Below are 23,168 nucleotides of genomic sequence, written 5' to 3'. Positions count from 1 at the left end.
GCCAACAGTCATCAGTTATGTTATTGATATGTCGTTTAGTATGTCAATTCTTGCATTTGGTCCCCAAGAAATCACCTGTGATTTGACGCATTTCTCTTCCATTACACACTTCATCACTGCTGTTTGGACCGACTGCAAGAACGCTTTAAATTACAGCTGTTTTTAAGAAATGACAGCAAAAGCAAAGATCCTCTACATGAATGTAATGCTCTGCTGTTTTTAAAAACCAAAACTTCAGTCGAAGATCTTCTATATGACGTGAATGCTCTGCTGTCTGTAAGAATGTACTGCAAAAACAATAGTCAAAGACAGGAGATCCATGTTGTTTTTAAGGAAAAATTACCCGTTAAAGAGCCTCCATATGAAATTGAGTGCTCAGGACCTGCTGCCAAAACGTTAGCCAAAGATCCTCTCAATGACAGGAGCGGTCTGCTGTTTTTAAGAACATACTGCAAAAAAAACGTGAGTCAAAGATCCTCAAAATGACAGGACCCCTGGGTGACCCACTTAAGGGCAAAAGCAGCCCAGTGGTGGTGGTCTTCTCCCATTATCACAGCTTGTCATTTGCCTCGTCGTCACTGACTGCAGCCATAATACGCTTTAAAAGAAGATGCAGTGCATGCAGTATCTTGCAAATACACTGCCATATTCTGTCCTAATTGGAATATTGTATGTATTTGCTTGCCAGTTCGATGTTGTGTGTTGCATGCAGGAAAAATAACCCGCTCTTGTTAGGCATCTACATTTGCATTCTTTATTTAGAAGCAGTAATATCTCTTATATGTGTAGATTGAACCAAAAATATGCTCTATTAACGCAGAAGATGCGTGTGTGTGTTCACAACGCGTGCATGGCTGCACTGTAAATTTGGTGCACCGAGAGAGCGTTTAAAATGTGTGTGTGAAGTTTAAAGTCGTCGTCGCCACGCAGAGGACAAGGGGAGCTGGTTTTACATTGTTTACAGTGTTTGTCCGGTCCAGCGCCATGGAAACGACAGCCGCCGGTCATCTTGTCTTGTCAAACGCTTCAACACACGGAGGCATCGCTTGGCAGTGTGCAGTCATCACAAATATTACATGACGACGGGGGCTTTGACCTTCTTTTGGGTTAATCCTCCAGACTTGTTCAGCCAAATTTGAAATACATCAATATCTTTATTGTTTAAAATAACGGGACTTATGCAGTCATTATACTGTATGTCTTCCTCTATTAACCTGTGGCCTATTGATCATAAATGGCCCACAAGACCACTTCTTTATATATATATTAAACCTATAGATCAGGGGTCTCAAACTCAATTTACTTGGGGGCCACTGGAGCTAGGGTCTGGGCGAGACTGTGCCGCATCAGGTTTTCCAAAAAAAAAAACAAAAAAAAAACGCATTTATTAAAAACAGAAAAATGAAATTTGGTTTGGTTCCAATTTTGTACAATAAAAGCTCTGATAAAACATTCCACTGTTCTCAAATATCTTATTTTTTTATTTTTCTGCACAAAATAAGATGAAAAATAAATAAACAAATCAAAAATAAAGAAAATCAATCAGTAATAAATAAATATAATAATAATAAAACCTTTTTATTCAGATTAAAATGAACAAAGCATTATTAGAGCCCTGTAGACATGACAAAACACGACTATAGTCACATTTATACTCTTTTTATTTACAACATATTGCGCAACTGCAGGGTCTTGAGACACACGCTAACTCGCAAACTAGAGAGCTAGCAACCTAAACGGTAGCCTTCAAGTTATTTCCTTTAAACTTAAAAAGCCAAAAACTTACCACTTCCACATGGATAGGGAGGATAACTATTAACAGTTATTTAACCTTTAACATGAACATTAATCAAACGTAATAATTTTTTCTGGGTACATGATACCATACAGCATCCATATCAAACTTGCGCGGGCCGCACTAACATTAAACTTTCATATCAAGGCGGGGGCCTCAAACTAGTGTCCTGCAGGCCATATTTGGCCCGCGGGCCGCGTGATTGAGACCCCTGCTATAGATGCTTTAGTATAAACAATATCACAGTTGATTCGCTGGTGGTACATGGGTTCCATCTAATCATACACATGAGCACCACATTTAAATCAACAAATACCGTATTTTTTGGACTATAAGTCGCTCCAGAGTATAAGTCGCACAAGGTCAAAAATGCATCATTAGGTAGAAAAAAACATACATAAGTCAAATTTTTTTTTGCGGGTAATTTATTTTACAAACTACTTCACCAAAACAGACATTACGTCATCTTGGAAGGCAAGTTCTAACATTAATAAAATAATAGAGAATAGGCTGAATAGGTGTAAGATATGCTAACATAATAGTTATTTAGCTACACAAAAAAATAAACATAAACAGAAAAGGTGTCCAATGTGCCAAAGGTGCCAACCTATTAAAAAAAATGTGACTTATAGTCCGGAAAATACAGTAATTATATTAACAACATACATATAAAATATGAATATTCATGATTATATCAGCTCAAACGCCACAAGCCAGTTTACCCGCGAGTCCTAGCAACATAACAAGTTATAATGTGATGGCAAACTGAGGTAGCAAAAACGGTATTGATATCTTTATGACCCGAATATAAGACGACCCATGATTATAAGAGTGCTGATTTATTTTAAGAAAATTAATGTTCAAGTTTCTAAATATTTTTGATATGAGCAAAACAACAACGGTAGTGCAATAAAAAGCTTCTTTTAGTTCGCGGCTGCATCTTTTCAAGTTATTGCGGCAAGGTGTCCGGGTTACAGTAAGAAAAGCTCTGGCTAGCTTTAGGGAGCTTTAGTCATTTGGTACCACCTTGTTTGATCGCATGTATAAACTCCAAATATAAGACGACTCATATTTTTCAGACCTGTCAGATATTTGGGTTAGTACTGTATGATGATCATTTTGGGTGTTTTTTATAACAATTCCTCATTTTTTTAGGGATACCATAATGCAGTAAATGGTACATCATATTAATTATAGTATGGCGTCCTAATAGGGAATAAGTGTAGAACCCTCTCATGCTTTTTCTCCAACCTCTGAATTCCAATTCTTTTTTTCTTGACTGAACAAGGGCAATGCTGCGACAGATTTTCAGAATACTGGTAAGAAGGAAAAGAAGGCTGTTATGGGAAAAACAGTAACACCAATGTACTCGCCCAAATACTTTCCAGTGAAAATAATAAAGCGATGGGTCAAGATGCCAGAAAAAAAAAATCAGGCTCTCTCTTACAACAGAATGCCAGTACTTGCACACTCGGCTGCACACACACAGACACACACACACACACGGCACCAAGAGCATGACCGAACACATTTTTCCGAGCTAAGATCAGATCTTAGCGAGCAATGCCGTTGGTCGGTCGGTCGAGAACAGCTGACTTCTTCCTGCTATTCTCTCTTTAGTGACATTCCGTGAAACAGCAGATATTTGCTTTAAGTCATATTGATATTGAACATGTATGTGCTATGTTAATAACACAGTACATAATAACAATATCTGTTATTAAATAGCTGCTTTTTGTCATGGATATGAGCCAGAACAGAGGCGGGACGACACCTGTGTGAAAGGGCAGTGCCAACCATTGTGCTGATAGTTGTCTGACAAGTGAAAAGTAAAAGTAAAATTGTAATATTACAAGAAAATAACTTGCAAAAAAATTGCCCAAACTACTTCATGCACACAGTTTATTTTTACTTTATTATTTCATTATTATTATTATTTATTACATTATTATTTTTACTAAAAAATCCCCCCAACAAATGTGTCTTTTTCAATTGAATTTTACAGGCTATAGGTCAGATTTTTGTTTTGACCAAAACTTTAGTTTTATTTAACAAAACTGCTATTTATTTATCAAACTGCTAGTCCGCTGGTTGTGTTGAAAGGCAACAACCTGACAAATGTCAAGTAAAGAATAGTTTATTATTTTACAAGAATAAAATTGTAAAAAAAAAAAAAAGACTACTGTATAATGCAGTTACACGGTTTCTTGTGGTGTTAAGTTATTTTGTTTGTAGTTGTTGTAGTTTTTTTCTAGTTAACTTTGAATTGCCATAAAATGAGGACTTTTGTTTTGAAAAACTATGACTTCTTTTCTGGAAATATTTCAACTTTATTATCAGGAGTTTACTCGTAATTTTTATATTTTTCTTGTAATATTACATGATTTTGTCATAAAATTAAAAATATGTCTAAAAAAAATAAAATAAAATAGTAACACAAAAAAAACAAAAATCCTCATAATGTTATGATAATACATTTAGATTAAAACTTTCCAATTTTTTTTTAAGTCGGGCTCTAGTAATGTTTCATACATTTGCAACCACCTAATTTTTTGTTTTTGATTCAGTTGGATTCAATATGTTAATAATCACATTATGTTTACTTTCATTTTCATTTATCGTATTTGAAAAGGCTGCATTTTTCAGTGTTTAATTTCTGGTTGCGGAATCGTCATGGCATTACTCTGATACATGATAATAATAATAACTGAAAATGTATCTGACGATGTAACTCCTTTGTTGAAATGTAAGGTCAAAGGTCAAAGAAGAGCGTGTATATTTTAGTCTTTTAAGAATGCTGAACACAAGCGAGGTGATTTGTTACCTATTGTGTTTTACGGTGTTTTTTTTAACAACAAGGTCACCTTATGAATGTGTGTGTGTGTGTGCGTCCAGTGTGTTGGTTTAATTATGAAGGAGGACAACAACACCCACGCTTACGTTTGCTTCCTCCTCCTGCCAACTGGGAAAGACTGAGGCATGGAGAAAAGTGTGAGAGCGAGCAAAGACGAAGAGAGAAGCCCCGGCAATGCCGAGCAGCGAGGCTGTGGAAATTCCCAGCGACTTCTCAAGAGCGGTCTCTTTTTCACAAACATTCGCACGCTACTACCTCTTCTCCGACTCACACACTCACGCGTTGTTGGGTGACCTCACCCAGGCCGCTGCCAACCCCTTTTCCTCCCCGATGGAAGGCAAACGGAATTGTTTGTTATTGCGAAGTTGAAGAAGTAGGAGTGTTTTGCAACATCCATCGCATGTCCGAGTAAAACATATTTTAGCATACTTAGATAAGGAAGTGGATTGACCTTGAATATCCTTTTTTAAAAAATAAAAAAAAGTCTGCAGGAAAGCTTTTATGAGTCAAGTTCATAAATCCTCACACAAGCCGACGCGCTGCAATTATAGAGGATGCTTCAGAGCAAATGTCAAATGTTCATCCATGACAATTCCGATTTTTGAGTAAAGATATTAAACAAATGGGCGGCACGGCGGTCTAGTGGTTAGCGCGCAGATCTCACAGCTAGGAGACAAGGGTTCAATTCCACCCTCGGCCATCTCTGTGTGGAGTTTTCATGTTCTCCCCGTGCATGCGCAGGTTTTTCTCCGGGTACTCCGGTTTCCTCCCACATTCCAAAAAACATGCTAGGTTAATTAGCGACTCCAAAATTGTCCATAGGTATGAATGTGAGTGTGAATGGTTGTTTGTCTATATGTGCCCTGTGATTGGCTGGCGACCAGTCCAGGGTGTACCCCGCCTCTCGCCCGAAGACAGCTGGGATAGGCTCCAGCACCCCCCCGCGACCCTAGTGAGGATAAGCGGTAGAAAATGAATGAATGAATGAATGATATTAAACAAATGGGCGGCACGGCGGTCTAGTGGTTAGCGCGCAGACCTCACAGCTAGGAGACCAGGGTTCAATTCCACCCTCGGCCATCTCTGTGTGGAGTTTTCATGTTCTCCCCGTGCATGCGCGGGTTTTTTAGAAAATGAATGAATGAATGAATATTAAACAAATGTCTTCCTCTTTCCTTGTAGCTCTGCAATACTGCAATAGAGAGAAAAAAGCAAAGTGCCTTAAAGAAAAGAGAGAAGACAAGCGCCATATAATCTGCAGGACAGAAGAAATGAGACCGCAAAAAAAACAACGTGGACGATCCCCTTCGTCGTCGAGAGGCCGAGGTGGACGAAGGAAGGCGGGCGTACAGCCTTCCCAAGAGAAAGACTCCAAACGGATCAAGAGGGAGTCACCTGGAAAAAACTCACAGAGCACAGCCAGCACTTTGTCCAAGCAGTGCCCACCTGTATCCGCCAAACTACTCGAGGAGCCCACCACAGACAGAGACCCCCCCAGGAGGGGCGAGTCCACCGGGTTAAAGAAACTCACCGAGTCACCACTCGAGAAGGATGCGACCGATACGGCGAAAGAAACGACGGGACGCCGCAGCTCATCCGTCGACTCCGTAGCATCTCCTACCTCTCCCATCACGCCGCCCGTGACCACAAACCACAACCCCAACCCGGCCTCGGTGTCCAGCAGAAAGACAGCCACGTTCAAGGCTCGGGTTCCCAAGAAGAAATACACGTATGAGCACTTTGTGAACAACGCCACTCCTCCCGCTACCCTTCCTACCTCCAGCCCTGCAACTACAGGCAACACTTCCTGCAATAGCAACAGCAAAATCGGTGACAGTGTAACCATGGCGATGAACAATGTCAAAAACTGCAACAATATTAGTCATTTAATTAACAACATAGTTAATGCTAGCATGAACAGTAGTACTAACACTAGCAGTGTAAATGCTTGCTCAGGTAATCAGCCATCAGTTGAACACACCAACGGTAAAGCAACAGAAAAAAAACAAGCCTCTACAGATGACGGGGCTCTCAGGACAGTAACCCCCCTAGAAAAAGAGCCCCAAGTAGGCGAGAATGAATCTGAAGGGGCCCCTAATTCAGTTCGCTCATCCTCCACCGACACAGCCAGTGAGCACTCATCTGATATGGACGTGATAGAAGCAAACGGACCAAGTAATCAAAAGAGCCCCCACGCCCCGACGCCCCTTCTTAATTCACTGCCCAAAGGGGTCAGCGGTGCAGGGGGGCTCGCAGAAGCTCTTGCTAAAGGTTTGAAAAACCAGAGAGTCTTGGCTCGTCAGATACGGAGCCCCAAGGAGAGTCCTGTCGGGTCTACAGGCGGGGGTTTCAAGGAGAGGGACTTGTGTCTGGTGTCCCCAGTATTCAGACCTGGAGTGGTGAGGGGGGTCAATGCGGGTACTGTTGAAGTACAGCTACAAGGAAAGGGGACTCTTATTAAATATCCTTTTGATGATGGGACCATGATGACATCATTAGGAGGTGTTGTTGACTTAGTCTTGGATGCGCCCCCACCCGGTATTTCGCCTGTTGCTGTCGGTACCAAAGTGTGTGTGCCCTTTGGTGGAGAAGATGGGGGTCCTTTACTGTACAGAGAGGGAGTCGTCTCTCAGGTTGACCCCCACCCTGGTGTCTCGTTCCCTTACCAGGTAGTCCTGAGTGAAGACACAGATCCTGTGGGTGGTGGCGCGGTCCGTCAGGGCGGAGACAAAAGGAAAACTTTGACCGTGTGGGTTTCCCGACAAAGCCTGAGACTACTCACCCCACCCTGGGATGTCCCGCACTTGGACGGAGGAGGGGTGCGGCAGAGAGAGCGGGAAAGGGAGAGGGAAGAAAGAGAGTGGAGGGAGGAGATGGAGGTGGAGAGAGAGGTTTGTCAGTTGAGCAGTGGAATGGGCGTACTGGGAGGGGGGGCAAGGTTGAGCCACGGTTTGTCTCATCAAGGGGTTGCTGCCGTGAATCCCTACGGAAACGGGCATCCACCTCGCCATTCGTCCACCGTCACTTCTAGTGGGGGGGCCACCACAGTCCATGGGTGCCGTGAGGACTTCTCAGACAGAAAGAGACAGAATCAAACCAACATCCCAGATGAAGATGTCGAGGTATCTCGTTTTAATATGGCGATATCCACAGCACCCAAGAACTCGAACTCCGCCCCCTCACAGCACATAAACATAATATCCAAGTCCAACAACTACCACTCATCCTCCCCCCACCTTTCTGTTGTGAGGGGTTTGGGCACCCCTCATTTCCCCACTCTTACAAGCCCCCAACCTCCTCCTTCACCTGCCTTACTCGGGTCTGACATGAACAATACTCCAAATCTACCTCCGACCAAGATCACTCCCACTCAGACCCCGACACCGTTATCCTTGGGGGGCAATTCCTCTACCTCTTCCCGCTCCAGGACACCCCTCTCGTTGGCTCAGCAGAAGTACAAGAAGGGCGATGTTGTGTGCACACAGAACGGCATCCGTAAAAAGTTTAATGGTAAGCAATGGAGGAGGTTGTGTTCCAGGGAGGGGTGCATGAAGGAGTCGCAGCGGCGTGGCTACTGCTCCAGACATCTGTCCATGAGGACTAAGGAGATGGAGGCCGCTGCAGGGGGTGAGAGGGGCGGAGGCGGAGGCAGCAGCTCAGGGACGGTGACTCCCTCGGACCTGCGGGGTCGAGCGAGCAGTGAGTTCGAATGGGACGACACATCAAGGGGGAGCAGCGAGACGAGCAGCAGGGGAGACTCCAGACCTCGTTTGCTCTTGCCCTCCGTCCTCCCGCACGACTTGTCAGCGCGGTTTGACTTTGACGAGTGCGAGGCGGCCACCATGTTGGTGTCACTCGGAAGCTCCCGCTCCGGAACCCCATCTTTTTCTCCTATCTCAAACCAGTCCCCTTTCTCCCCAGCCCCCTCTCCGTCACCCTCACCACTGTTTGGCTTCCGGCCTGCGAACTTTTCCCCGATTACTGCCTCCCCGGTTCTTCAGCACCGGAAGCACAGACAGCTCAGTGGGACTGGGGGAGGAGGGGGCGGGAACAGTAAGGCAACTACTCCAGCCGGTGGTGGGGAACGGGAGAGACACATTTCAGGCGTCCAGCCCTCGTTCCACAGCAACCTGACATTTACAGTCCCAATGAGCCCAAGTAAACGAAAGCCAGACGCGCACCCTCCGCCGCCCCTCCCCCTGCACCACCACAATTACACGCCTAAGACAGAGCTCGAGCACGGCGACCTCAACAACTCTTTCAGGGTGCTGTCCCCGCAGACACCAGCATCACATTCCCATACGCCCACCTTCTCACGGCCAAGAGGGGCGACCACCCCCTCCTCGAGCAGGCCCCCGTCCTCCACCACCGCCTCCCCTCCTCCTCTGCTCGTGTCGCCAACACCTCCTTCTCCTCACACTCCTGATGGAGGGCCCCGTCGCGTGGTCCCTGCATCCCAGCAGACCTTGCGAGACTCCCCCGTCATTGTGAGGAATCCAGACGTTCCATTGGCAAAATTTATCGAGTGTCCCTTGGGAAAAGGAGGTGAAAAAGAAGGAGTGGTTGAAACTACCTTAACTAAAGACAATGGCATCACCACATTCACACCCCAACCAATCCCTGGCCTCCAGGTCCCTGTCCCCATCAACGCCGCTGCCCCAGTCCCCAATGGCACCGTCCTTTTGCGCAGTCCTGCTCAAACTTTACTGCTCGTTTCCCCAACGCCGTCCTCTTTACCCACTTCGGACACCCCTGCCACACCCCTGCAGGCCCTCTCGGTCACCGTTGGCACGACGATCACTGCTACCGCTCCGTGCAGCGTGGACAGCTCCGGGGAGCGTGTGGAGAACAGAGGCTTTGAGGGGGAGGTGCAACAGCCAGTGCCCTGCCACCCATCGCCTACGGCGCTGCTGCCTCTGATCCTGCCCATGGAGAGCCTTCACCCCGCACCACGAAAGGACATCATCATGGGACGTCCCGGCACAGGTGAGAACTCTTGCATTTGTACAGGATCACACAAGGTCAGGGACATTTTCAATGCATGCAGATTACAGAACCTCCAGAGGGTGTTTTTGAATAAGTAATGCAGCGAGCATGCAATAACTAATGCAGTCGCAATATCATAATTTAGAAAAATAAAATTAAATCGAGTTCATCTGTTCAAAAAAAAACAATAATTAACACATAATAATAATGTTTACAGTTTTACATACAAAACATTTTGAAATACATATAAATGATGACGGCTGTCAGGAGATCAGAGAAGACCTGGATTTGAATCTCCACTTGGGCATCTCTGTGTGGAGTTTGCATGTTTTCCCCGTGCATGCGTGGGTTTTCCCGTTTTCCTCCCACATTCCAAAAACATGCTAGGTTAATTCGTGACTCCAAATTGTCCATAGGTATGAATGTGAGTGTGAATGGTTGTTTGTCTATTATGTGCCCTGTGATTGACTGACAACCAGTCCGGGGTGTACCCTGTCCTTCGGCCAAAGACAGCTGGGATAGGCTCCGGCATGCCCACGACCCTCGTGAGGATAAGCGGTATAGAAACACTGACCGTCACTCCCGTTCCGGTTGCCATTTTGTTTAGCTATAGGTTAGGACATTTTGTAATAAAAAAATACATTACATCCAATACAGTTGGACTCACACAATGTATTAACATAACAACATGATAAGACATGTTGTATATTGTATGCTAACCAGAGAATGCACGCTAACTGAGGCAAAATTAACTACAACAAAAACCACGCTAACTGAGGTTCCAATGCATGATAAATGGTAAAATGCAATTTTTGCAAATGAGCAATTATAAAACAATATCATCAGAAAGAAACATTATTCTAAACAATCACTACTATCTTTTTGCACAAGACAAATTGAAACTCTGTGCTTATGTATACTCCTGTTATATTTAATGGTTCTTTAGTCATAGAGAACATATACCAACGAAAATTGTTTTAAGAAAATAGTGATACTAAAGAGTAAAGAATAAAGTAGAAATATCTCAGCCAGTTGCATTTAGGTTTCTGTGGGAAATTTTTCCATTAATTTGTTCAAACTGTATCATAATCTTGCAAGATTTTCTTTTTGTAGCACTGTGATTTTTTTTTCTTCTATTTTTATATTTATGACACTATTCTCATAATAATACAACCTAATTCTCATCGCTCCACAACCTTTTTTCCTCATAATTTCCCCTTTTTCTTTTCAGTGTGACTATAATAACCTAAATTGTGAGATAAAATCCATCAACGTGATCTGTTGAATCCTGTCACTGAGCCCAGAAATGACTTAGAAATATGCAGATAATCCAATTACATCATGCATAAACAAGAAAAGTGCCAAACATTATTCTTCATCGCCTATCTTTTATCCTAAAATACCAATAACCATGATAAATATGCTATTTAAGCAAACTAATGCTAATGCTTTTTAGCAACACATCTCAAATGAGATTACCCCCGCATTATAAAAGGCACGAAGGTGGCACATTGGCGATGCCCAGCGAAAGCATCTCCCTTCAGCCAACATGCTGTCGTCCCATATGGCATCCCTTCTTGTGTGTCCACAATCCTCTCGTCTCTGCACGGTCACGCTGAAAACATGTAAGCACCTGTGATTCATCGCATATCTGCATGATATTGCACAGTTGATGACCCCAAAAAAAAAACCCAAAAAAAAAACACTGCAATGTTGTGCAATGAATGCTTGCTGACATGGCACTGAAAAGACACGGACCTCATTCATAACTTAAAAAAAATAGGATCACATTTTTTTTAATTGTTTATTGTGTGCATTTGCAGAAGAAAATAGTCCTTTACACCTTGCAATATGTGTGCACAGCCCTTTTAGTGTTTTTGTGGACATTCAACGAGATTAACTTTGACTATTCGTAATTGAAGCCATAATAGACACTCATTACATTTGCAATGACACCAATTAAAAAGAAAAATGAATTTTAAACAGATTAAAAATAACATGGAAACAAAAGCAGTGCTTGACTTACAATTAACATTTCATGACAATAGCAGAAATGTCGACGGAAGGTACTGTACTGTGTATGTAGGCCACTTATGGAGCTTGTTTTTGCTTTTTTGGAGAGAGACAGAATGGAGTTTATATTAGTCTGAGAGAAAGAGAGAGTGATGACGGCACACGAGAATAAAAAAGGCAATGATATAGGTGTGTCAATATTTTGCCCTTAACCTGACAAATTTATTTATTACACGTTAGCCTGCTGACATCTTAACTGTTCATGTTTGATGTTGTTATTTGTGACTCATGTAAAGACGTAGTAGAACAATGTGTGGGCAGATATACCGAAGTGACCTGAAAGTGTGTGTGTGTGTGTGTGTGTGTGTAACTTGATATTATGACAGTTTTAGTTAGAAACCATCAGTAAAATTAAACTGTACACTTTGACTGTGACTATGTTGCTGCCTGCCACAACACGCTCCTCAAACATTATTGCTTTTTGGACTTGTAGCTGATTGGATGTTATCCACCTAGTATAGTGTCCCATGGTGTTTATTAACTCAACTACAATGAGGCGTCTATTTGGGTAGGGTGACGCAATACACCAATGCACTGATTAATACTTATATTCAGTTAATAGTCTCTATAATTTTTGGTTACATGGTCTACAAAAGGGCCGGCACGGTGCGCGCGCAGACCTCACAGCTAGGAGACCAGGGTTCAATTCCACCCTCGGCCATCTCTGTGTGGAGTTTGCATGTCATGTTCTCGCCGGGCATGCGTGGGTTTTCTCCGGGTACTCCGGTTTCCTCCCACATTCCAAAAACATGCTAGGTTAATTGGCGACTCCAAATTGTCCATAGGTATGAATGTGAGTGTGAATGGTTGTTGAGGATAAGCGGTATAGAAAATGAATGAATGAATGAAAATTATAATTGTAAAACTAAAACAATGTGTTTTATGCTGACATTTTTGACAGTCAATCGTTGATAACATCATAGATGGGCACTGCCAGTCACTCCTGGTTCCAGTTGCCATTTTGTTTAGCTATAGGTTAGGACATGTTGTAATAAAAAATTACATCCAATACAGTTGGACTCACACAATGTGTTAACATAACAACATGATAACACATATATATATATATATTGTATGCTAACCAGAGAATGCACGCTAACACAAATAACACAACAAAAGCCACACTAACTGGGGCATACGCTAACTGAGGTTCCAATGCATGACAAAGGGGAAAATGCAATTTTTGCAAGTGAGCAATTATAAAACAATATCATCAGAAAGAAACATTATTCTACAATCACTACTATCTTTATGCACAAGACAAATTGAAGCTTTGTCTATATGTGCCCTGTGATTGGCTGGTTGGCGACCAGTCCAGGGTGTACCCTGCCTCTCGCCCGAAGACAGCTGGGATAGGCTCCAGCATGCCCACAACCCTCGTGAGGATAAGCGGTAGAAAATGAATGAATGAATGAATGGTCTACAAAAGCAATTTGCACCAGATGAAAAGCACTGGCATTAAGTCAAAAGCTGTGGCTGTAGCCAACCTCCTGATGAACTGTTTTTTACAGACTATGTGTCCGTAAATGCTAATTCATACTGACTGACATGGACCAAACGGAGAAGATTACTGTCACAGCAGCAAGAGGGCAGTCTAGGCTTAACATGTCCATCCATCAATTTTCCATACCGTTTATCCTCATTAGAGTATGCTGGAGCCTATCCTAGCTGACTTCGGGTGAGAGGGTCCAGGGTACACCCTGGACTGGTCGCAAACAACCATTCATACTCACATTCATACCTATGGACAATTTAGAGTCGCCAATTAACCTAGCATGTTTTTGGAATGTGGGAGGAAACTGGAGTACCCGGAGAAAACCCACGCATGCATGGGGTGAGCATGCAAACTCCACACAGAGATGGGTGGAATTGAACTCGGGTCTTTTAGCTGTGAGGCCTGCGTGCTAACCGCTTGATGTGCAGCCCGTCTTTAATTTTGTGAACTAAAATTCTAAATGAATGCAATTTATAGTCCAGTGCCACAGTATTTTTTTTTTAAATCCACAAGATGGCAGTAGCTACATTTGGAGTATCATGAGTGGTCAGCATCCAGCAGCTTTATCTACCTCTGCATTCACTTGAAAATGTCAGTGGTGCTCCTCAGCTGTCAATGTGAAACTCACACAGGTTAAACTAAGCCATGCTGTTGTTTACAATTCATCAGCTATATTCATGCTGTGTAAGTTCCTTTCACCTGTTCAGCCTATGGTCAGCAGGTGGCGCACTATTACTGCATTACAGAACGGTGACCAAACCATTGAAGAGTAGATGAGATAAAGCCAACACAAAATGTCACTTCATTATCATGAAGTATTGTGTCTTAGAAAATAGTACGACTTCTCATAGTTTAGGTTTTTGCAGATCTACGTGTATATGCAAATACCAGACGGAAGGAACACATGTACTACAGGAGATCATCAAACGTTTGAATGAGGGTATGAGGGGGTATAATCCCCCTTTTTTGTTTGAACTTCTTAGCTACAAAGATGAACCAGAAAAGGTATGTACCAACTCTCTGATGCGGATCGGTCCAAATGTTATCACTTCCTATAAGTCTGGATTTGGTACATTCCGTTTCCGGCTCGTGTAATTGTAATTCGATTTGTGATTTCTCTTGATGGCAAAGGCAAAAAAAGCTGTCTTTGTTGAGCATGGTTGGATGGTTGAGCTGCGTAAGCGAGCAAGGCAGTCGTTTGAAACTTCTTCAAAGATCCATAGGGTTAAGGATAAAAATGTTGCTGATTGACGAGGATTCGTTTAGCTGTCTGTCAAGAAATGAGACGATCCTTAGAACGGATGAAGGTTGTCACTGGTGCCGATTGCAGTCCAATAACCATCCAACAACATCTGCAAAAGAAGGGTTTTTAGAGGTCTCATGTCCTTCAGTGCCACAAAATTGCGGATTCGGAATTTGCACGAGAGCACCAAAAATGGGACATTGAAAGCCTTGATGGACCTTGATGGTCCTGATGGCTTCCAACATTGTTGAATGTTCCCACCTGGATGTTTTTCTCACAAGGAACAGTGGAGGGGGTGATCTAGTGTGCTTTTTCCTGGAGCTCCAGTTTGTGCAGGGGCGTCAAATGGCAGATAGTCGTGTGTAGAAGTTGCAGTGGCCATCCCATGCGACTGAAGGCTCGGCTCTCATCTGTGTGGTGATGACTGGCTTTTTCAACAGGACAGCGCTGAAGTTCACAATGCCCACCTGACAAAGCATCTCTTCCAGAGAAATAACCTCACTTTTTTGCCCTATCTTGCATGTCCCCCTGATCTAAATCCAATTTAGAACATTTGAGGATGGATGGAAAGGGTTAGGGTTAGGGTTAAGTTTACCAAAATGGACATCAGTTCCAGACAGTGGATGCTCTGTGAAGCCATATTTACTACCTGGAGCAACATTCCCTCTAGCTTCCTGGAAACACTGGCATCAAGCATGACCAAACTAATTTTTGAGTTGAAGGGGGTTTTGTTCTTTTTTTTTTTTTAGTTGTGGTCTTAAACTTTTGATCACCTGATAAACAGCCTATTTCAGTTTAATTTCAGTTTGCAATTTCTTAGAACCTTCTTAAAGGAAACCGATTATGCTTTTTCCACTTTCTGACCTATGAATGTTGTTACAATGTTGTATTATCGAGTTAAACTATGACAAGATTTCAGAAACCGAAGTATGCACCTGTGGAAGTGAACCCTGAAGGAAGTTTGGGGTGGCTCTGAACGCTCGTTTTTTCTAACCGGCTCACTGTAAAGTGCTGGGCTATTTTATATGTGCCTGCCCGGGTACAATCTGTAGACTTGCTCTCCCCGGCGAGTTCACCGTGTTAGCACGGAGCAATGCCTTCCAGGTTTGTTTATGTTTGAGTGAAAGCCAACTTGCCAAGCATCAGGCAGAAGTGGTTGGAGTTGCAGATTCCAGGTGAAGATAAAAATATGGAACTGTTTTGTGAATGTGGGTGAAGCTGGACTATATGACAAACTGTTGTGGAAGCCTGTTTGCTTTTCCAACGTGACTTGGTCATGCTAACAATTTAATTCATCAATATTCTAACTGTATTTACTTAGTGTAGGAGCGTCTTACTTGCATGCATGCAAATTACAAACTCACTGATGCGGGCCGTGGGTGGAATAAATTAAAACATACCATTTCGGAAATCCAAGGAAATACAGATGGAATAGGTGCAGATTCTGGAAGATCTAGAAAAGCTTTCTGTGCGGGTTATTGTGTGTAGCTGCTCTATAGGAGTCCACAACTCAATACAATAGGGCCAGAAATGGTCCCTTTTAACTTTGATTAGGAGTGTAATACACTAAATAAATAATATACCATAATATACCATAATATACCATAATGCTTTCATTTTCCTGGACAAATCGGTAGTGTTTGTCCTTATTGGAATAAATCAATTTTAAAAACTGTCTATCAAATTTCTCGATAACTTTCTTTCCTGTACCCACTCCCCTAAACATTGGATCGTCCTTTTCATGTTTGTGTTTTTCATTATTGAAATGATTCGATGCTTCTGCTGAACTCAAGCCCTTTCTTTTTAAACTCAAGCTTTACAGATGCCACATGTGTTCTGTAGGCAATATTGTGGTAAATACAGTATGTCTGTCGAGACACATATAAAGTAAAGCTCTTTACTGCCACCTTGTGACACTACTTCATCTTGGGGTGGGTTGACACCGACTGGAGATGCAGTGTTTATTCATTCAAGTGGATGATGCACCCCGTGATTAACAAGGGGCACGGCATCTGTTTTCTACCAATTACAGCGCATGACTTTTCATACAAAATCCTACTAAATTCACCAACAGTTCTTCTTCCCAGTTGGATTCTTTCCTTGCATATGCACATATACCACCAGCCCATATAATTCACCTCAGCGGGGCCCTTTTGGCCTCCATGCCTACGGCCTTGGGTGTTCAGACATTGTGCAAGTGTGACAGAGAAGTGGACAGGAAGAGGGGGGGGAGCTGTCATTTTGAGTGTATGCTGCCGCTGCAGAACCCCTTTTATGCTTCTGAAAGGACGCCGAATGAATGAATAGCGTGCCTTTGTGTGGGATCATGCATGCTTGTGCCCGTGTGCATGTGCATTTATTTTGATGTTCTTTGAGCCAGCGTCACGCATGTGGGTGTTTTTTCTGTACAGACTTAGAAAGACTTTGCGCATATGCAAACCTGAGGGAAAGAGTGCACATGTGTCTCATGAGTGCTGTGTAGGTGTGTGTGTAGCCCGTTATCATGTATGTGGAAGGTAACAAAACAGCTCCATATTGTCTCCAACACTGTTTGTGTCAGACTAACTACAGCAGGGGTCTCAAACACGCGGCACACGGGCCAAAGGTGGCCCGCAGGACACTAGTTTGAGGCCCCCGCCTTGATATGAAAGTTTAATGTTAGTGCGGCCCGCGCAAGTTTGATATGGATGCTGTATGGTATCATGTACCCAGAAAGAATTATTACGTTTGATTAATGTTCATGTTAAAGGTTAAATAACTGTTAATAGTTATCCTCCCTATCCGTGTGGAAGTGGTAAGTTTTTGGCTCTTTAAGTTTAAAGGAAATAACTTGAAGGCTACCGTTTAGGTCGCTGGCTCTCTAGTTTGCGAGTTAGCATGTGTCTCAAGACCCCGCAGTTGCGCAATATGTTGTAAATAAAAAGAGTATAAATGTGACTATAGTCGTGTTTTGTCATTTCTACAGGGCTCTAATAATGCTTTGTTAATTTTAATCTGAAAAAAAATAATTTGTGTACCCACCAACTATATGTGGTTTCTTAAGTTTTTATTATTTGCCGTTTTATTATCATTATTATATGTATTTATTTATTACTGATTGATTGATTTTCTTTATTCTTGATTTGTTTATTTATTTTTCATCTTATTTTGTGTAGAAAAATAAAAAGTAAGATATTTGAGAACAGTGGAATGTTTTATCAGAGTTTTTCTTGTAGAAAATTGGAGCCAAAGCGAAGTTTTTTAAATTTTTTTGTTTTTGATAAATGCGTTGTTTTTTTTTTTTTGGGAAAACCTGATGCGGCCCAGTCTCACCCAGACCTGAGCTCCAGTGTCCCCCAAGTAAATTGAGTTTGAGACCCCTGAACTACAACAATCTGGACACATTTCAAACTGCGTGGACAAATGTTTTTTTGTTTTGCCATTCCTTAATTTCATGTTCTGTTTTTTCCCTGTTTTTTTGTCGCCGGCTTTCATGTCAAACACTCCATTTGACCGTCACACAATTTACACAGCACCCATCATATGTCCACATGCCCCCCATAAAAAGACTACGCTAATGAGTTAGTTAATGTCTTGTCGCAACTTGCCATAAAAACACAACAGGCAGAAATACAATTAGCAGCAAGGTGTGTGTGTGTCCGCTTATGTGTGTGTGTGAGCCGGTGTAATCAGGCATCAATCATTGAGTGCCGGATATGATGTGCATGAGCGGCAAACATCTGTTGCCATGGCAACAAAGCAAACATCACGCTAATGAAACACTGATATAACATAGATGCAGTAAATACTCATGAAGTGTGTGTGTATGATATGTTGTTTTCTGTGTTTGTGTGGCACACTCTTTGACATTTCACCTTTTTTGTGGGGACATGTTTTTTGGGTTTTTTTTTTTTTTGCAGGGACATTTTAGCTTGTCCACACCAAGAAAAAAACAAAAGGGAAGAGCTCCTTTCACTCTGTTTGATCATGTGTGTGATCTTCAATCTTGTCTTTTTGTGTTTTTTGCAGCAGCACAACTCTTGACATCTCAGCTTTTTACGAGGATGCTTTTTTTTTTGTTGCAGATACATTTTGGCTTCTCCTTATATATATATAAAAAAAAAAAGTAGAAGGAACTCCTTTCACGATACTGGAGTTTTGTGTGTGTGATCTTGGCTTTAAATGTTGATGTGGCACAACTCTTGACATTTGAACTTTATTACGCAGACATGTTTTGCTTTGAGGACATTTTGTCATAGCCATACAAACAAAAAAACTGGAAAGAGCTCCATTCACCATATTAGACTTGTGTGTGTGTGTGTGTGTGTGTGTGTGTGTGTGTGTGTGTGTGTGTGTGTGGCGTTGCCGATCAGTGTTTACGTTGCACTACTCTTGACATCTGACTTTTATTGTTGGGATATGTTTTCAGTGCATGGACATTGGCCGTGCAAAAAAAATACTATGATGAGCTCCTGTACCCCAATTCAATGTGTTTGTGCGTGTGTGTGCTAGCGAGAGAGAGAGAGAGGCAGAGACATAATTTGTTTTTCGATATTTATGTGGCACAACTCTCGACATCTCACCCTTATTGTGTGGACATGTTTTATTTGCAGGGACATTTTGGCTTGTCTTACACAAAAAAATAGAAGGAGCTCATTTCATCTTAGTACTGTGTGTGTGTGTGTGTGTGTGTGTGTGTGTGTGTGTGTGTGTGTGTGTGTGTGTGTGTGTGTGCGTGCATGAAAGAGAGCGAGATATTGTCCTTTTAATGTTTATGTGGCACAACTCTTAACATTACAACTTTATTGTGAGGACATTTTTTTTTCATTTGGACCACTCTGGTAGTGTTTGTGTGTATACATGTTGTCTTTCTGTTTATATAGCACTGCTGTTATTGTGGGGACATATTTTCTTTGCGAGGACATTTTCGGATGGTCCGCACAAACCTAAATACGAGGATGTGTGTGTGTATGTGTGTGAGAGGGAGAGAAATTGTCATTCGGTGTATTTAACTCCTTGACGTCTCACCTTTACTGTGGGGACACTTTGGATATTTTGGAAGTAATTGACATTTTGTCCTTGTTTATAAAGAAAAATAGTGTGTGTGTGTTTGGCTTTGTGTTGTGGTGACACATGCTCATATGTAAGTGTAACACAAACATTGTCATTCTCGTGTTGTCATGTATTTATAACTACTCTAGTAGGCTTTTTTTCTCCTTAACACTTCTATTCATTCTATTATTCACTCACTTATTCATTATTATTATTGCCACTTGTATTATTTTAAACTATTTTTTTCCCAACCCAATTCTGCATAGCAACACTTTTGGCATTCAAGTTCCTGCTACTTAATTGACAGTGAGCAGCGTTATTATTCATAGCCTGAATTATTTTTTTTTACTGCACTTCTTGCATGCATGAATGTTCATCATCTTTTCCTCAGGGCAAAAAACATTAAAATTGGACTTAAAGTTGATGTTCTTGCAGTTGTTTGGGAAATTATAGAACATATAATGGCAGCATATTCAAGGTTGTTTGGCCAGCACACGGTGGTGCTGCCCCATGAAACACTAATCACACTGGACCCCCCCGCTATTGTCACCGCATCTGTATTTTTAGGGTCCCTGTCAGTCAGGGTCCTTGGAATTCTTCTAACTCCCCCCCCCCCCCCCCCCCCCCGCAACACATACAACATCACAGTCTCTCCACTTCACTTTTTCACGTCATTTTTTGTCTTTCTTCATCTACTTTTTGTTGTTTTGCTTGAAAATGCATTTTTAACCCTTTTACTCCATCGCATTGCAGTGGCTTCCCCTCCTCTCTTCTCCTCATCCTGGTCTACCCGGATACGGATACCCGGGAATAACATCCCCGCTCCCTCCCTCCCGCCTGCCCTGTGCTTTACGTAATGCTTAAAGCCCCGCATATCCTAGCCGGCCATGGCAACAACCACATCTGGATCACACAGCCGCCCCTCTCTCTCTCTCTCTCTCTCAAGACTGGCACACGTGAGCCCCCTCTCCCTTTCCCCCCCACTCCTATCTCAAGACTTTCCACAAATTATTCCTATATTCCAGGTGAAACAAGTAATATACTCCCCCTAAGCTCCAAAAAGACTTTGACTGGAAAATTTGACCTAAGTGTCGTTAAAATATTTTTCAGTCCCGACTCCAAGCTTTGCAAAATGTAGTCTTTGTATTTGTTTGCATGCAAGGAAATGTGTCTCCTTCTTCTGGGTTTGCTCCACACTATGTAGTCTTTTCACTCACTGTTGCTGGCACTTGGATCCTGTTGGCCATTTATCTGCAGGCAAGTAGTGCCCCCAAATGGCCAAATATGAACATTACATGTGCAAACAAAAAAGGATTGTGGAGGGACGTTTCACTCTCCAGGTTGTTTCCCCCCATAATAGTCCACTATGGGGACGGATTATGAAGATGAGTGTTTCATCCAATATTGTCGCTTTACTCTATCATCTATCAATTTACTGTAATTTCCAGTTATTTTTTTAGGGGGGTGGTGGGCCTACAAAGTGGCACCTCTGGATGCTGTTTAGGAAGTCCATGTCCACTTTGAGGGGACAGGTCACGATGGTTGGTAGCAGGACAGCAGGTGATGCAGGGACCTGCGCCCCGACATCACTGTTGCCACGGTAACTGCGAAGGACTGGTGCATGGAGTTATAATTGGACAGAGTAAATGGTGGGAGGGCGGGAGCGAAGGAGGGAAGGGAGGGTTAGAGGGACACCGAGCACAAGAGGTGGAAGATGAATTAAGACCAAGAGTGAGATTGGACGGGAGGGTCGATGGAAGGTGGCACTTTGCCTCATGCACCGTGTCAGCGGAGATAACGAGTGGGAGGAAAAGTTTGGTCACGTGGCGTTTTCGACACACACACACACACACTACAAGTTGATGTCAACCAATGGAAAGCTGTACAACACCTACACATGACAGCACAGTAACAGGAAGACGTAGTAAGGCTTAGCTGCAGGGTATTTTTCCCCCCCTCTCTCTTAACTGCCTTATGCAGGCGATGACACATCTCTTTAACCTGATCCAAAGATTTGCTGTATCTTAATCCAAACTTAAACCAGGCTTAATGTAAAAGCCGTGCTATAGAAGGTCAGCATTGCTAAAGCTGAGTAACTTTCACCCCTGTTTCCTTTTTGCAGGCTGTATATTTGACGCATTTGATTGCTTGGCTGTTTCATTTCCCTGCTGTTAACAGATTGGATTGATTTGTCTGTGATTTATAAGGCCTCTCCCCTGAGGCTCCTTTACTGGTCTGGTTGAGGTATGTGGTCATGGTTCTATTCTCAGCCCCCCCCCCCCAACCGTATCAAAGTGTTCATGGGCTAGATACTGCACCCCTGGTTGTTTTTGATCTTGCGTTATCAGTAGGTTAATGAGGTAACAGCATTAAAGCTCTTTGGTTTTGGTTATGGTTTTATTTCATTTGAACATGCATCAGATTACAATTGAATGCATCACATAATCAGTTCACAGTTCCACATGTCCAAAAGGAGTAGGAAGAAGCAAAGCTTATTAAATCCTACCCCTCCATCTGGTACTTTTACAATCAGTAACTGTTACATTTGTTCACTTCCTGCTTTCCATAATACAGTTTAAGGTTTTTTTTTTTTCAATAATGTAACTTGTACCGAAGTACGAGGTGATATGACCATCCAATGACATAATGGGTACCATAGTAAGTGTCAATATAGTGATATGTATAGCACATCATGACTGGTTCAAGACTCTTCATCCTTGTATTTAGCAAACATCAACTGTTTGTATTGTTTCTTGAATTGGCTCATCGTTGTGCATTGTTTGAGGGTCTTACTCAATCCATTCCATAGTTTGATTCCACATACTGAAATGCTATGGCTTTTTAACGTAGTCCTAGCATAGAAGTGTTTCAAATGTAGTTCTTCCCTGAGATCATATTTCTCCTCTCTTATAGAGAAGTATTGGATGACATTTTTAGCTAATTGGTTATTTTTAGCCTTATGCATTATTTTAGCTGTTTGAAGATGAACTATATCAGCAAGTTTAAGTATTTGTGATTTTAGAAATAAGGAGTTACAATGTTCTCTTTGAGTGCCATGATGGTCACTGCTACTGACATCATTGCAAGTTTACATCGAAAGCGCATGCAGAGATATATCATGCTGCCTGATTCGGACCAAAATGCGGCTGCTGCAATCTTGTGGAGTTAATCCAAAAACAAATCTACATTAGGAGGTTGCCTACAACCACACTTTGGCAGTGTTGACCCACACAACCGGCGACTATAAGAGACTGTACAATTAATTAAATATAGGCATTAAATTGTGTATTATGGGAATCATATCTCAGTGATCATAAATAGATTAGCTGTGTGTTAGGCGCTTTTTGTTTGGCTTTTTTTGTGACAACCACAACAAGGGGTGTTAAGAGAATGTGAGAAAAAAACGAGGAATAAACACAAGATGCTAAGTAGACTCACATTCAAAACAGTACAACTCAATTTGGTTCTTTCTGGGGTTTACAGTAGTTTACTTCTTTTAATTTAGTATTTTTGAATTTTAAACAGTAAACTGGGGCGGCACGGCGGTCTAGTGGTTAGTGCGCAGACCTCACAGCTCGGAGACCAGGGTTCAATTCCATCTCCATCTCTCTGTGTGGAGTTTGCATGTTCTCCCCGTGCATGTGTGGGTTTTCTCCAGGTACTCCGGTTTCCTCCCACATTCCAAAAACAT

General features: G+C 42.4%; 1 protein-coding gene across 2 annotated transcripts in view; it reads left to right on the top strand.

Moving 5' to 3' along the window:
* Positions 1-23,168, top strand: part of cicb (capicua transcriptional repressor b) — a 39,105-nt gene that overhangs the window by 1,316 nt on the left and 14,621 nt on the right. For both annotated transcript variants that reach the window (XM_058053007.1, XM_058053006.1), the window contains exon 2: positions 5,832-9,635. In XM_058053007.1, coding sequence (XP_057908990.1) covers positions 5,921-9,635 — 3,715 coding nt within the window. In that variant the 5' untranslated portion in view covers positions 5,832-5,920. The remainder of the gene's footprint in view (positions 1-5,831; positions 9,636-23,168) is intronic.

Source organism: Doryrhamphus excisus, chromosome 17, assembly GCF_030265055.1.
Source record: "Doryrhamphus excisus isolate RoL2022-K1 chromosome 17, RoL_Dexc_1.0, whole genome shotgun sequence".
NCBI classification, from domain to species: Eukaryota; Metazoa; Chordata; class Actinopteri; order Syngnathiformes; family Syngnathidae; genus Doryrhamphus; species Doryrhamphus excisus.
This window is presented reverse-complemented; position numbering and strand designations above follow the sequence as displayed.